We start from the raw sequence: 16117 nt of genomic DNA on the forward strand, positions 1-16117 counted from the left end.
TGTAAGAAACATATCAAATAAACTTTTTTCTGTGGCAGTTCATGATAGCTGTTCTTAAAAAACAAATTATATAAAAAACCAGAAGGAATCAGAACAAAGCAAAAAAGCTTACATTTAAGAGATACTATTTATTGCTTATTTTAGTTTTATTTCAAATCTTTATTAGGAAAAAATGTTCACTATTTCCATGCTCTATTTTGAACATCTTTCTATCACCCCTTTTTTGTTTCTCCCTTATCTATCCAGAGTGCTCAAAGATCTACGTCTGTTTCAGTATTTCCTCCAGTGGAAAACATTTCATTTATATGATCTGAAGTGGGTTTTTTACTGCTTCTAATTCTAGTAAGCTGTTTTTGGGAAAAGTGGTTCAGAACCACGCAAAAGGAAGGACCATAATCTATGGTACCCTATATTAAGGGCTAGAGGCACTATTCTTTTTACTGTTGCAGCTCTTTTTAATTCCTTCTCACTTTTTTTTCCCTGCATTTCATTTTTCATATTGTAAAACTGGGGTCAGGACAAAAGAAGGACATGAGGCTTTTCCTGGGTTCTGTTGGCTACCTATTTACTTGCTAACTTTGTGGGATTTTCTGTTGCTTTTTGTTTGGTTGGTTTGGTTTTTAAGTTTTTGCAAATAGTGCCAAAAGTGAAGTGTCCAGAGCCAAAGTAACTTACCCTACAACAAGAGTATGTCTGTAGCTTTATTTCTGGGAGAAAGGTTACTATTGATGAATAAGGGGTGAAAAAAGGTACATTCTTCATATATTCCTTGTGCAAAGTGACATCATTTTGCAATCTCAGAGCATAATGTCACTGTACTGCAGCCACTCATCATCTAAAATACTTCATCCTTTTCAGAAGCACTGAATTTCAAAGGCAGCTTACCTTTTGAGCTTTCTGGTTCCCGTATTGCTTTTAGATGTACTTTTTCTTCTAGAGGCACTCTCAAGCTTCCTTTTGCAATTCCCTCCCCCTCCAGATTCAGTCCTTCCTGAGACCACTTTCCACGTGTGCAGGCTCAGAGCCTGGTATTTACTCTGGTTGATGTTAGCATTACAGTAAAATACTCTAGTTGATATTAGCATTATGGTAAAATTGCCAGTGTCCAATAGAAATTAGAGCTCCAAAGTCTCCATATAAAACATAATTCAGAAGGGTTTTGTCTTGGTAGCTGATGCAGCTCTCCTTGACTGACTGAGTCATCTTAGTGAGATGATTGTGTGTAATTGGGATCCTGAGGTTACATTAGTGATGGTGCCTCCCACCAAGTAAAAGTTGATAATCTGTTCATTTAGTTTGAATGAGTGCTATTTTCTTGTGTCACCTTATTAGTTTAAAACCACACTTCCCAAAATAAATTCTTCACTACTACTTCAGGACTTCAAGTATTAAGGTAAACTAACTCTTGAAGTCTTTTCCATCTTCATACTAGGATTAACTTCTCCATAGATTTACTCAGGGTTTGAAAAGAAAGCCAGATGGTACCAATGACCTGATTTCTCTGTTTACCATTCTCTCACACATCTGGATTGTCAGAAGCTGGCTCACATTTGATAGTTTACTTCTAAAATTGAACAGAAACACCTTCCTGGGTTGTGAGCCACTCAACTCTCAATTGTACTATGTATTCATACATTGCAAGACCTAATCCTGTGTTTCTGAAATTTTTTTGTTAATGACCTGTTGCCCCCTTTTATAGTCAATTTCTTATAGTATTCTCCAAGTGATTTTACATATTTCACTGATGAGGAAATTCATGTAAGGGGATTACTTGCAAACCTGTTGAAGCTGAACTGTTTCAAAGAATCTCTGCATGAGCAGCTGCTATAAATTGCTATTAAAAATGCTATAAAGCAATTCTCTAAGATCTGAATCCTGAGTTTTTTAAAATGTCTTCCATTGTTTCAGGTAGGTAAACTGTAATTCCCAAAGCTGAATCAGTCTCATCTATTATACAAAGTACAAATCTTCTACATTTTTATTTTAAATTATGTATTTCTAATTGATGTGCACTAATCTTTTAATTTGTAACACAGCTGAAGGGCAACACTTTATTTAGAAAATGCACAGTTTGTGGTAAATCCATGGTTTCATGAAAATATGAAGAATTCATACAAGAACTTTTAGTGGTCTTTCTGGCAGACTCAAGTCAGGTTTAATCTTTGATTCATTTGTGAAAAATCTGTGTGACAGATCAGTGTGCTCTATTCTTAGCTCTTCCATTCCTTGCATCTAAAGGATACTGTCTCTGGCAAGCCTGCCCAAAGCAGTTTGATTACCTTGAGAAATAAAACCTGGAGAAGCTGACATACAATTGTCACTGTGATGTATGAAAATTAAAAATTGAAATTTGTTATTTTGTTAATGTCCTTTTTGTTAATGTCCTTTTTTAATGTAACTTTTTGTTAATAAAGTTGATTCCAGTGAATCTGCAAATATGATAATTGCTACAAATTGTCCTGGCAGCATTATTGTTTCAAAAAAAAAAATTCAAAAAATTGTTTCAAACCTGATGATTTCTATGGACAAAAAAAATACTGCAGTAAATAATTCCAACACAATGAGACCTCAGTATTTTTCTATTCACTGACATCCTGAAAAATACCAGACTAAGTTCAAGTGTATAATTTTCTTGAAATTTCTTCAAGGACCCGACAACAAGAGATTGTGTGAAGTTTCAATATGAAAAACTGAGATTAAATAAATACTCAGAGAAAACTTAATCCTCTTCTAGAGTACACTCTGGGCTGCTGTTGGAGGCAGGATATTGAACTTGATGGACCCATGGTCTGATTTATGGGCATTTCTTTGAGGTCTCTTCCTCAGCCATCAGTGCTCCTTGATCCTATCAAATCTTGGGTCATAGGTCTTTCTGGAAGATCAAGCAGATTGTGAAATACTTGTAGAAGCTGGAGGCCTATCTCAGTCTGCTTTGCCTTCAGTGCTACAAACACAAAGTAGATCTCAGCCAAGTCTTAAACTCACGAACTGCAGCGTAAACCAAACCTTAATATACAGCTTTCAAGAATTCTGACATATCTAGTCTCATTTTGTGTTTCAAATGCCAGCTGTGGAAAGCCATTTAGACAGTATGAAAAAGATAGTATTATAGGAAAGGATTTAAAAAAAAAAAAAAAGGTTTCCTCTCTTTCTCTCTTTTTACAATATATCAGGGTGGGGGTTTTTTTTCTGTATAAATTTTCTCCAGATACTGATATACTAGCTATTTCCAAGGAAGATGCAAATGAAGGGTAGAACTTCATTGAAAGTGAGCATAAAAGTAGATCAGAGGCAACTGATAGATATGCAAAGTGCCTATTTTTCCTTCAGAAATATAATGTGAAATTTCAGGCAATAGTCAGTAATGAGTAACATTTATGTAAGCTGCATACTTACAGTCAGTCTACTATCTCAAAAGGATTATGTCCTATTTCAAACATAAGCAGTATTAAAATGAGTGATTCTTGACAATCAGGAAATAAGAAAATACCTGGTAAAATGAACATATTTACTTCATCTTGTTTTTCAATAAATGAAATAGTAAACTGTAAATTATGTGCATATTGGAAATATTTGGATGTATTTAAACATATGTTTCAGCAAAGGCTTTTCAAAAAAGTTTCAAGGGAAGCTTCTAAACTCTTCACAAGACTAGAAGAAATACCTCTGCTTTGCTGTACTTGGCTATTTGATTTTGCAGTAAGAATAAAGAATGACAAAGTAGTTTCTTCAATTTTGTGCATGGTGGTAGGGGGAAAACAGATAAAACATGTAGAGTAAATGTGTGAAGTTACTTAACAGATGTTATGTCTTTAAAGCTTACCCAGCAGTTGGTTGCATCTCCAAGACAGTCATATTACTGTACAGCAAGTAAATGGGACTGTTTCTTCCTGATTTTGCTGGGGTGTTTTATGTTATGGAAAAATGGTACTGTTGGCAAATCTGAATCTTCAGCTCAGTAGAAAGGAAACAACTTTAAATTAGCACAATTTAAAAAATCTCATCTTGCCAAGGAGTTATAAAGATTGGTTAAGTCAACAAAATGTTTGGAGGAGATGTCTGACTTAAACAAGAGTTAGAGTAAGATTTGAAATACATACCCAAGCTGTATATTTCATGAGAGCTGGTTTGCATTATTTTACTCCATCTCTGCTTAATGATATTTCATTGAATTTTATCATAAAGTTGCAAAACCTGCCCAGTCTCTTTTAGTGTGTTATCCTGACTTGATCCTCAATGCTTCTGCTTTATTCCAGGGAGCCTTTTATCATTCTCTCAGGAGGCTTGTCATATGACACTGTAGGAAGAAGACCCTGTTTAACAGTCATGCATGGGAAAAGTACTGCTGTGCTAGAAATGGATTATTCTATTGTTGATTTTCTAACCCTGTGTGAAACTCCATATCCTAATGGTAGGTTCTGTAAAGATTTTTCTCTGTACCTTGACTTCTTATCGTTGGAGTTTTATCCCATCAGAATATTCTTTACTATTATCTTTCTGTTTTATCTCTGCGGATCAGACTGCAGCAGCAACATCTGTTATTCCTATTGTCTGAAATGTGTTTTACTTGCCAAAACATGAATAGAATAGTTCATTATAAAGCCAATTTTGTGTCTAGAAAAAAGCCAATTACTCATAGCATGTTTTTTTTTTTCTTTTTAATCCCAAAAGCATGTGCAGACCAAAAGCATTACAACTTTAAGCTGTGGTTAGTGGAGCAGATGTGTGCATCTCTGGATATTTGGGCACATAAGGCCTTCCCAGTCAGTGCTAAACTATGAGGAGCATTTTTGTATTATTTTAAACTTTTAGTGGCTTTATTATTCCCATATTTAGATGGATTTCAAACTAACCTGTAATCTCACTTTTACAGCAGGGGATTTCTTATCATAGTTTAGGTAGTTATTTCAGATGAATAGTATTATATTGCTGATGATTCCAATGGTTTTAGCTGTCAGCTTCCATCAGAGTATATTAAACTGCTTAGCTTGGAATTTGAGATATGGCTGAAAGAGGGCAATTTAAACTTTGAAAACTTTTTCAGGTTTCTTATTTTACTGTCAAGTCAGCTGTCTTTTGAGCCATTTTGTAAGCAAGTAAAACTCCACTGAATATGAGGAAAAGCAGTCCAGGGGTGGGAAGATGTTACTCAGAAATTGGCTCTTTCACTCATATAACCTGCTTATAGAATTTACTTTGCATGCTCCTTTTTCTGTTATTTGAGCTGTTGAGAATATTGAATAAAAGAACATGAGTTTTCCAAACTTAACTTGGATGATTGAAGAGTCTGCATGTATAAAATATCTTCAAAAACTATATTAATCTAAGTGACTTTGTAATCTCAGCTGCCAGAGTGGAAGCCCTGATTCCATTCTTGAGGCTGTACTTGCATGGTCTCCATTTACCAATAGGTAACCTTTTGTTGTTGTTTTCAGACTTTCAGGAACCATATGCTGTAGTTGTTCTCCTAGAAAAAGACTTAGTACTGATTGACCTTGCACAAAATGGGTAAGAATCTTCTTAATCTTTTAAGTATTTTTAATCATTGGCTCCAGTGATCAACCTACTGTTCTACTTTGTAGCTTTTTAGTCTAACCTAATACCTCAGAAGATTGAAGAAGTTTGAAGTTTTGGAGATCTTGAAGTTTTGAGGAAAGCAGCAGGGAGAACTGATCAGATAACCCAAGTAATTTTGGCTGTTGTCACCACTTAAATATTTGCTGATCTTATTGCCAAATAAATTGCTACCTGTATTGCTTAAAGTAACTCCATACTGATGCAATAATACCATATATATAAAATTTGAATGATAACATCTACTCTCTGGTTTACATCTGTGGTAAGAAATTGCTTAAAAGGAGTATTCTATTGCAGTATTCACTAATAATATCTGCCTAAAACATTATGAGTCTCTTGTTGCTTTGTCCATGGAGTAGTCCATAGGCTGTTATTAGTGGTGATTAAAAATTCTAAACACTACAAAATTTTTTTATGAAGGGTATAGAAATTTGTGTAGACAATAACAACTAACTGTTAAGGGATCAGGAGCAGAGGAGCTAGGTAAGACCTTGGTACTGTTCCTGATTAAAAATCTCCAATGGTCAATGGAGAAAAATTCTTGTGAAGAACATCCTTCTAAGGCAAAACAAAAACCTGTAAATATTTGTCCTCAAAGTCAAAGGTGACACCTTAGATAATGAAGACTCTATGGAATTTGTAAGATCAAGTTTTGTCCTGATATCTCTGCAGCTATTTAGCAATTTCATTTAGGTTTTCCAAATGTTACGTGGCCATATGCTGTATCCAAAACTTGATTCTGATTTACCAATAGCGTGAAGTGTCAACATTCATATTTAGTTTGAAGTGCCTAAAATTTGAAGTTATGTTAAAGCTTATTCTATTTCATACTAAAAGATCTTCAGCAGTTTATGTTTTTACAATGGTCTTTGTTATGATTGACTTGAAAACTATTAGGTTTTTGACACCTGAAAAAGAAATAAAATTAGTACCAAAAAAATCTAGAGGCTTCCTTTTACCTTGTGTTCTCTCAGGGATTTGTCATATTTTGTTAAAGTTAAGCCTCTTCTGCATGAAATTTTTAAAATATATTTGTAGCTTTCCATATAGCCCTGCATAAAGTTCCTGATGCAGAGGATGTTTTCATCTGTTGTTGTTAATTTTTCCTTTAGATGGGTAGAGAAGCTGTGTCTTTTCACCTCCACCAAAAAAGGGGAGATAAAAAAGGGAAAACAACATATAGCATGCATTTCTCTGGAGATAAATGTTCTTTGAACACAGATACATTTACCTCTGTTAGTTTGATTGACCTTTTTCCTCATTAAGCCTCTGTCACTTTTCAGATGGAGGTAGTGGTGTGTATATGTTCTTCTAATTGGTAATCGAGTGTTCCTATTTGTAATTTTCAGGAAGTGATCTTGGAGTTGCAAGTGGATTAAACAAAATTTGTCCATGCAAAATGCTGGACAACTTTCTGTATTAGTACAGTGTGCTAATACCAAGTGAGATGGGAGTCTTCCTTCTTCTATGCTAAAAGAATAGACTGAAGAGTTAGAAATACATTCATAGCTCCATGTTACTACAACTGAGACTTAGCAGATTAATTTTTTCCACAGGCCACTAAATTAGTAAGCTTTTGAAAATATAAAATGACAGGGAATAGCAATGTTCTAGAAAAACTCTAAAAACTGTACAAACTTTAGATTCCATCTGGAGAACTACACTATCTTTATAGTATACTAGGTGAGCAGTAAAGCTGTCTAGTGTATTTGTTCATGATCTAATTTGATATGCATTTATTTTTCTCTATACTAAAAGAATGGCAGCTTAATCCTTAATATTTTACTTGTGTTCTGTGCTTAAAAAAAGTTTTCCCTAGATTAACAGTTAGCCTCTTTCTTCTTTTAAAGGTATCCTATATTTGAGAATCCCTATCCTTTGACTATACATGAGTCTCCGGTTACCTGTTGTGAATATTTTGCTGATTGTCCTGTGGATCTCATACCTGCACTCTATTCAGTTGGTGCTCGACAGAAACGTCAAGGTTACAGTAAGAAGGTACAACATCTACTACACATGTTTCTATTTTAAAATACTGACAGCCAGAAGCTCTGAATAACAGGAGTGGCCATACTAAGACCAAAGCTACACCTGACTCAGCCTGCCTTTGACAGTGACTAATAGCAGGGGAGGATATGTGTGGCTAATGTCTGGGGAGGATCTGCAGTAATTTGCCTTAACTTTGCACTGTATGATATTTTCTTCCTCAGTGTATTTGTTAATCTTCCAGGAATGGCCTATCAGTGGAGGCAACTGGGGTGTGATCACTCAGAGCTATTCAGAGATCATTATTACAGGGTAAGTGATACCATAGTCTACTAATAACTTTCTTAGCTCATTAAGTAGAAGTGGGAATGTTTTGTTTCTCTTGTAAAATATTGTTTCGTATGAGTGGTTTGAGTGATTCATGAAACTATGATCACCAGACATGTCCTTGGCATAATCTCCTTGATGTGTTACTGAGAAAGTAAAGCAGAATGTAAGGGAAGGTAATAACAGAATAATAGCAAGTGTTTCACAGGCAGCACAATAATAATAATAATAATAATAATAATAATAATAATAATAATAATAATAATAATAATAATAATAATAATAGTTATTTGGTATTATTATTATTTCATTTATTTATTTATTGTGATTACAGGGCTTACTATCAAAGTAACTTGGATCAAAATTACCTTTTAGTCTTTGATTTTTGGAAAATAGCTGAGTACTGTTTTAAAGCATGGTAGGTCCATTAAGTAGTTATTGAGCTCAGTTCTCAAAGAGAAGCCAATTTTTTATCTCAAAAAGGACAAGCAAATACTTAAATCTGATCATTTTGAGACTGATCTTTCTGTAGTTCCTTACTACTGTAAGGACAGTTCCTTACTGTAAGGAACATAAGTGAAAGTTAATTTATAACTGTGCAATGTATCACTGAAAGTGAGAGGACTACTAAAGTGGTTTTAGAACAGCTCATTAGCCCTAATCAGGATTACTGTCACCTACTGATCACTGTACTACACATTGCAGAGACTTTGAGACAGTCATGAAAAAATATAGTCATCTGATTCTCAAACTCAAGGCTAAATAAACAAGTTAGGTGACTCATTAACAGTGGGATACTGTATATTTAGGCATCTTCTTTACAAGTGTTGCAACTAATATAGGGCATCTTTCAAAAAACAGTGCATGGTAAGGTATGCCTCAGTATTTAAGATGGTAAATGAATAAGTTACAGTGGGATCATCAGGAAATTTCCTTTCAAATGTTTTTCTAGTCTCTTCTGTCCAAAGTAATTGGAGCACATGTTGGTAAAATATCAGCTTTTAATAAATTGTGAAAATAAAGTGTCACTAAACAGACTAATAACAATAGAATGTTAATGGTGTACTTTCCCATAGATGTCGAGCACTCCAACTAATCATTTCATCATCTCATTTTTTTTTTATATTTCATAGGCATGCTGATGGATCAATTAAATTTTGGGATGCATCAGCAAGTAAGTGTTTTCAGTAGAGATTTTTCCTGTGCAGTTTGAGATTTTTCCTCTTCAGTTAAAGGGCCAATTACTTCTGATATTCTACACAGCTCACAGTGAAAAATGCAGCAAGAATTCAAAGTAGAAATGGCACAAAGTTTGATGTTTGAATTGCTCTAGTTGGATCTAAGCTTACTCTTGGTAGTTAAAGGCTGTTTAAAGCAATCTTGGAATCATCATCAGTTGTCTTTAAAAACGTGTGGAAAACTGGTGAGCTTCCAAAAGGCGTGTGTGGTTGTGGGAGGGAGCAGATGCAATGTATATGTTTAAAAGCTGGGAGGAGGACTGTTTGAGTGTTAGAGATCTTTAATTTCGGTTTGGAGTGGGAGTGGAACCTGGGAGAGAGGAGGGGGTAAGCCAAACCTGCTTGATTGTGTACTTAAAAATTCTATTCAGCATAGATCTGTCAAAAGGAGATTCTGTTAAAGATAATGGTTTCTTTCTGAAACAGATAAATAAACCTATTAAGGGAGAAATTGCAAGTATCCTCTTTACTGATTCAAAAACTTTAGAGTCTTTCTAATAGGACAGTCTTACAGATGAACTAGGGAAATGTGATTCAGGTAAAACCAGTGGAATACGGAAGAGGAGAAAGGATGCTATAATTTAGGTTTTCCTAATGTTGTGATTAGTATTTATAGCAGTAATTTGGGCCATTAATTAGACAATATGCTGGTGAAGTTTGAAATCAGCATGTAGACAGTTGCCAAAAAATCTAACACAGAATTAAAATTCCAGTTGAGAAGGATACAATTCAAGAATTAGCTGTATCAATATACTAGCTATATATTTAGATCAAAACTGATTTTTCTCTTTTGCTTTGTTCTAGTAACGCTGCAAGTACTCTATAAGCTAAAAACAGCCAAAGTATTTGAAAAATCACGGAATAAAGATGAGAGGCCAAACACAGATATAGTAGATGAAGATCCATACGCTATTCAGATCATCTCATGGTGTCCAGAAAGTAGAATGCTGTGCATAGCTGGAGTTTCTGCACATGTCATTATTTACAGGTTCAGCAAGCAGGAAGTGACGACAGAAGTCATTCCGGTAAAGAGTTATGACCATTTTTTAACTTGGTAGGATTTAGCTATAATAAGACTGTTCTAGCAATTTCTTTTTTTTTGTTTTTGTCTTTAATTATATTAGTGAAATGGACAAAAGTAATTGACTCAAAACAGAGATGTGGGTTTTTGGAGAGAAAGTAATTAATTATGAAATTCAACAAAAGTAAATATTGCACACAGAGATGGTTTTCAGTGACATTTTGAGGCTTTGCAGCCAATATTCATTCTTTGGTCTGTCTATGAAAACAAATAGTGGATCAAAACTTGTCTGTATCAAAGGTATAATGATAACAGAAGTGAATGAGCTATGGAGTTGAAGAATTTCGAAGATTTTAGGGAGTTGATCCCTTGAGTCTTCATAATTACCATCTGTCCTGTTAAAACTTCTGCAGTATGCAGAGCTAGAAGAATAAAAATGTGCCAAACAAGCCCTGAAATCCGTTAAGAACTTTGCTGAGTCACTGTTTTATTCTGTATAAGATACAATGAATCTATTACAAGAGTTAAGAAGTTTCTTGTTAAATCAGAAACACACACATGCAAATTTATGTATTTGAATGTATGAACAAAAACTTAACATTTAATTATAAAGTGTTGTCTGTTCTAAGTGTTAATTACAATGTAGTTGGTTTTTTTTGTCTCACCTCCTTCCTCTAACACACACATCCTCCCCCCGCTATTCTACTTGCTTGTAAGTCGTAGTTTAAGGACCTGAGGTGTGGGGCTTTTTTTGTGTGTTTTTATATACAAATACATTCCCTTCTTAGGGAATAGTTTTTTTTCTAAGTTTTTATCAATCAGCCCAAATCGAGTTAATCTAGAGTACTCTTCGACATTTTAAAAAATACTATATAGTTCTATAGTTTATGAGTTGAGTTCTATTTTGCAGATGATAAAACAGTTGAAAACTTCCTTTACACTGCACTGCAGTTAATTCTGATGTTGTTACAGATGCTGGAGAAGGAAATCTAAAGTCACGATGAATTTACAGTTCTTTAAAATGTATGATCCAGTTCAACACATCAAACACTGAACTAAGTCACTATGTGTACAGTATTACATCAGTAAAAATTTAGCAGTCTGTGTGCCTTGAGCTCTGTTTACCATTCCTGAAGTACATAAACCAAGTCATCTTCATAACTAAATATGTAGTCAGCAGAATGATAATTAAATGGGTTCAGTATTTAATTTCTTTTGCTATTAAGAAGCAAACTTTTAAAAACTGGGAAATACATCAGACATTCAAGTTCTAGCAATCTTCAGATATTCAGTCTGTAATAGTATGACTCTGTATTTCTGAATACTACGTGTCTTTGTTACACTGTCTATTAGATGGTTATCTTTCAAAAGATGGAAAAGTTCTGGATGTCAGTTTTATCACTACTACCTTCAGTTGCACTTCATTTATTTCATTTTCAGTGTTTTGAAAGGCAGTACTTTACAGATATTTTTCTTTCCTTTAATTAACAGATGCTGGAAGTACGTCTCCTATATGAAATAAATGATGTTGAAACTCCAGACGGTGACCAGGTGCCACCTGTACCAACTCCAGGCACAGGTTCCAATCCCCAATCCATTGTTCCCCAGTCTCATCCATCTACTAGTAGCAGTTCATCTGATGGACTTCGTGATAATGTCCCATGTTTAAAGTAAGTTTATGCTGTTACAACTTTCAAATGAGTCTGAAACATTGCAAGAATATGTCAGAGTATGTGTACTGTGATATCGTTATAGATATGTCATTGCTGGTGAAAATATTTTATTTTGTAAAGCAGAGTTTTCCAAGTATCTATAATTTGAGCTCTGCTTTAAGAAATAAATATTGCAATCTCAATTTTTTTTTACTTTTTAGGCTGACTTAAGAAAAAAGTCCATATCTTTTGGTTTACCTGATTTTAGGAAAATTTGGCATAGATGTTAGTATGACTATAGATGATCATGCCTTAGAGCAAACAGTTTTTAATAGCAGCAGTTCAGTCACTTGGATATCTTATTGTCCTTGAAATGAATAGGAAAGCTGATGTTTTGTGGCTCTCCTTAATTTTAGACCAAGTATGTCTGAATATGTTTCTTCTGTTAGTTTTGCAGAGCCTTAAGCTTTAGAAGCAAATCAGAAGTGAAAATTCTTACAGATAGCTAGCTAAGTGCTAACTCTTCAGGCTTATAAATATATTTATTTTTTGAAAGTCTTGCAAGGGAACAACTTTGTGTTTTGGAAACAGAATTAATTAAATGTTCCTTTTTCATGGATCTTCACTTTGCATGATGCCTAATAGTGCTCTCACTGTAGGTCTTTGACAAGTTTTTTGATCTTTTTAAATTGTGAATTTTTTCTGCAAGCTTCTTTGTGTGAGCTTTTACCCCTTTAGAGAAAATAGATTTTTAAAAGTCTTTTTTTACTCTCCTACAAGAGTGCCTTGTGTGACTTATAAGCCATGACTTTCTAACAGAATGTAAGAAATATGTAATGTATATCTAGAGATATAAATTAAGTATATACTTTCTTTTCAAAAGTTTAAGATCCCAACTTGGATTTTAATTTTTTTGAGTGTATCCATCCAGAAAACAGTTCTGATAGAGTTGATTTATTTGGGTAAGAGTTTTCAAATTGTATTGATTGTACTGAGTTGGAGAGGTGTATTTCTGAAGGAAACTCACCTAAGCAGAAAAATTGGAAAATTCTAAACTTATGTAAAATATTTTCAAATAATTTTTCAAATACCAATTTCAAATATCCATTAGTGAGAATAAATGAGTAAAATAAGTGGAATTGAGGAGACAAGAGCTTGTTCTACATAATGTTTTTCATGTAAAAAAATGCAAGATCCAATCTTTTCTGTGTAAATTTGTCAGCATGCAAACAAAACCTTTACAGGAGTTTCAATTCCCCTAGTCCCAGGTTGATTGCATACAATTGGTCTACCATTACAATAATTTTCTTGTTTTCATTTTGGTTTTGCCATATCGTAAGCTTTTATTTGCATTTATCTCAATACATTGTGCTTCTGTTTCCCTTTCTTTGTGCTTATTCCACATACACCTCTCACCCCCTTCTGTTCTCTAAATCAGAGTTCTTTTGGAAACTCTGGAAAAATGTGTCACACCTTCTTTTTTAGACACTGACTGAGTACCTTTATCTCTTAAAGGAAATACAGCATAATAGAACTATTATGCCTTGTTCTGAGGTTGGAAAAAATTAAAAATATATGATCATTGTTCAATTAATTTTCAGTTAGGTAGTGAATCAAAAGAAACGAATTCCTAGTTTCACTGTGGGTTTTTCTTCTGGTTGCTTTTGTTTGCTTTTGATAATACTTTTTACCATTTTCCAACATTTTAAAGTCCAGCATGGTGTAGAATTTAATGAACTCTGATCCCATAAGGAAAAAATTGAGACACTGGGGACGCCATGTTTTGTTTACTTTGCAGAGTCAAAAATTCTCCTCTCAAGCAGTCTCCAGGCTACCAAATCGAGCTCGTTATTCAGCTGGTGTGGGTGAGTGGAGAACCTCCTCAACAGATAACCAGCTTAGCCATCAACTCAGCATATGGCCTGTAAGTATATTCTACACAGTTCTTTCATTATTCCATCACTATTTAATGGATAGTTTGAAACTATCCATTAAAATTGAGTCTCTGTGTGTGTTCACATGAGCTGCACAGCAACATACAGGTAATCAGTTTCTTGTGCTTCTGAGAGAATTCCTTTTGGGTCATGGCACATACTGATGATGCTAACAGCAGAGGCAAATCAGCATCATTCTTCCTCACCTGGCACTGTACAGCCAAGAGTAAGTGTCACTTAAGGCTCTGTGTCAGAGCCTTAGGTTGGCAAGGACACTGACAGTGATCTGTTCTACTTGGCACCATGTTTTCACAAGAGAACAATTAATAAATACTGCAGTCTACAATAAAAATTTATAAATAAGTGCAATCTAGGATAATTCCTAAAAACTAGGAAGCGTTAAATGCTGAACTGCAAAAAATATCTGGGTGAAACATTACCAACATTTAATTAGCATTGTATTTCCTTTAACTTCTCTTTTTCCAGAGTAGTTTTTGGAAACTGTAATGGTATTGCCATGGTTGATTACCTCCAGAAGACAGTGCTCTTGAATCTAGGCACTATTGAACTGTATGGCTCCAATGATCCCTACCGCAGGGAGCCACGATCTCCCCGAAAAACTCGGCAACCATCTGGAGGTGGGTAACCCAAAACATATTGTAAGCTCAGAAGAAAGGCACAGTTGGTTATCTAGTCTTTGTTTGTATTCAAAGAATGCACGCTTTCTTCGCTGTGGTTTTCTTTCTTCTTGATCTGTTGCTAATGTCACTGTTGCAGCTTTGTTCTTTCATCTTTCCTTAAAAATTGTTGCTTAGTGAAATCTACTGATGCTTCATACCATTACTTATTTTTCAGGGTTGTGGGTATTTTAAGAAAAAATATAAATTTACAATGGATTTATGCAGTTTACAAGAATTTACACAGCATTAGGAAGTCTCCTGATGTTTCTGATAAAGCTAGTACCCATATTACATGTTTGTATAAATCCATTAATGTTTGCAGATAGCCTGAGTGTTTGCTGGGATCTTTTGGCTCCTATTTTAAAATTTGACTAGAAATGTCCCTGATGAGCTAAATCATGTTATGTTGTTAATACTGTTGTTATGCTTGAGAGGAAACCTTTGATTGAAATGACCAAAATAAACTTCTACACACAAACTGATAAAATAAATCTCTTTGAAATAGAAAAAAAGGACTTTGATTTCAAAATATGCTGAAGAATGTTCCTTTTCAGGTAAAATGGAAAGTGACTTTTCAATCAAAATGCAAAGCTTTTTGAAACCAAAAGGAAAATTTAGTATTTTAGAATTTTCTTCTCCCTGACGTGTCATGGATACTCCTAAGTTATTTCAGAAAACACAAGACATAATAATAAGATGTTCAAAAAAACCCTTCCTCATGATTGATTGTTAATTTCTTTAAGAGATCCAGAGTAAAGTCCTTGTAAGTTCTTCAGGTAATATTTTATTCAAATTGATGTTCTAGGAGGTATTTTAGTAAATGAATGGTTTGAAAAAGATCCAGTTAACACCAGTCAGCTTATTTCAACTGAGCAATTGGATGTAAAAATCATTCATACAAAGCAGAGCATACACAGTCAGTATTCTGTCAGATATAATATTTTCTTGTGTGATATAAACTGTGAGAGAAAGAAATAGCTTTACTGTTTGACTGTGTTAATTTGTCCTGGGAGTAAAGGGCTTAAATTCTGCCTCATGCATATAGATTATAAACTGCCTTTTGGAGCTTTAAACTTCACTTGCTTTTGTTTTCCTAACTGTTGTTATTTTGATCCAATAAATTGGATTCACATAACTCTGTGTTTCAACTGTGTCTCTAAGATGTTCATGATGAAAGCCCTTTTTGCTCATTAATATAGCTGTTATATGAAGTCATATTTTTTCATCTTAACTTCTGATACTAACAATCTGCATGGCAATGGCATTTTAATAACCTGATTGTAGGAGTTACTTAGCTGGCTTTTCTGTCTCAAATGTACTGTTAGTGTCTCCGTCTTTCCTTTTCTCATTGCTTCATGAAGGTATGCTGACTGTGGCTTCTTGCATGTGCGGCCTTTCTAACTTATATTCAGAGTCTGTGAAAAAGCTTCGCACCTCTTATATAAGTAAGTCATCTCATGGCATTCAAATATTTTTTGAACATCTGAACTTGATTTTTTTTGTTTGGTTCACTCACCATAATTATTTTCTTTAGTTCTTTTTAACTTTTACGTATAGAAACTGATTTCAACGCATCCTGCATCCATTGTATTGCTCATTTGTGATATCTTTAAAAGAAATTTAAAGGAATAAAGCAACCATAATAGTCTCTGTATTTTGGGTTTTTAAATAAATAAATCTCAAAATCAAAAGGAGATCCTAT

The 16117-nt window shown here is 34.2% G+C and overlaps 1 protein-coding gene across 8 annotated transcripts in view; it reads left to right on the top strand.

The window, feature by feature from the left end:
* The window catches only part of STXBP5 (syntaxin binding protein 5), a 106523-nt gene that overhangs the window by 56151 nt on the left and 34255 nt on the right, over window positions 1–16117 (top strand). For all 8 annotated transcript variants that reach the window (XM_077175529.1, XM_077175530.1, XM_077175528.1 and 5 more), the window contains 9 exons: window positions 4257–4411; window positions 5436–5508; window positions 7428–7575; window positions 7808–7875; window positions 9024–9064; window positions 9933–10153; window positions 11641–11819; window positions 13600–13725; window positions 14222–14373. In XM_077175529.1, coding sequence (XP_077031644.1) covers window positions 4257–4411; window positions 5436–5508; window positions 7428–7575; window positions 7808–7875; window positions 9024–9064; window positions 9933–10153; window positions 11641–11819; window positions 13600–13725; window positions 14222–14373 — 1163 coding nt within the window. The remainder of the gene's footprint in view (window positions 1–4256; window positions 4412–5435; window positions 5509–7427; window positions 7576–7807; window positions 7876–9023; window positions 9065–9932; window positions 10154–11640; window positions 11820–13599; window positions 13726–14221; window positions 14374–16117) is intronic.

The sequence above is a fragment of the Agelaius phoeniceus genome, chromosome 3 (assembly GCF_051311805.1).
Source record: "Agelaius phoeniceus isolate bAgePho1 chromosome 3, bAgePho1.hap1, whole genome shotgun sequence".
Classification (NCBI taxonomy): Eukaryota; Metazoa; Chordata; class Aves; order Passeriformes; family Icteridae; genus Agelaius; species Agelaius phoeniceus.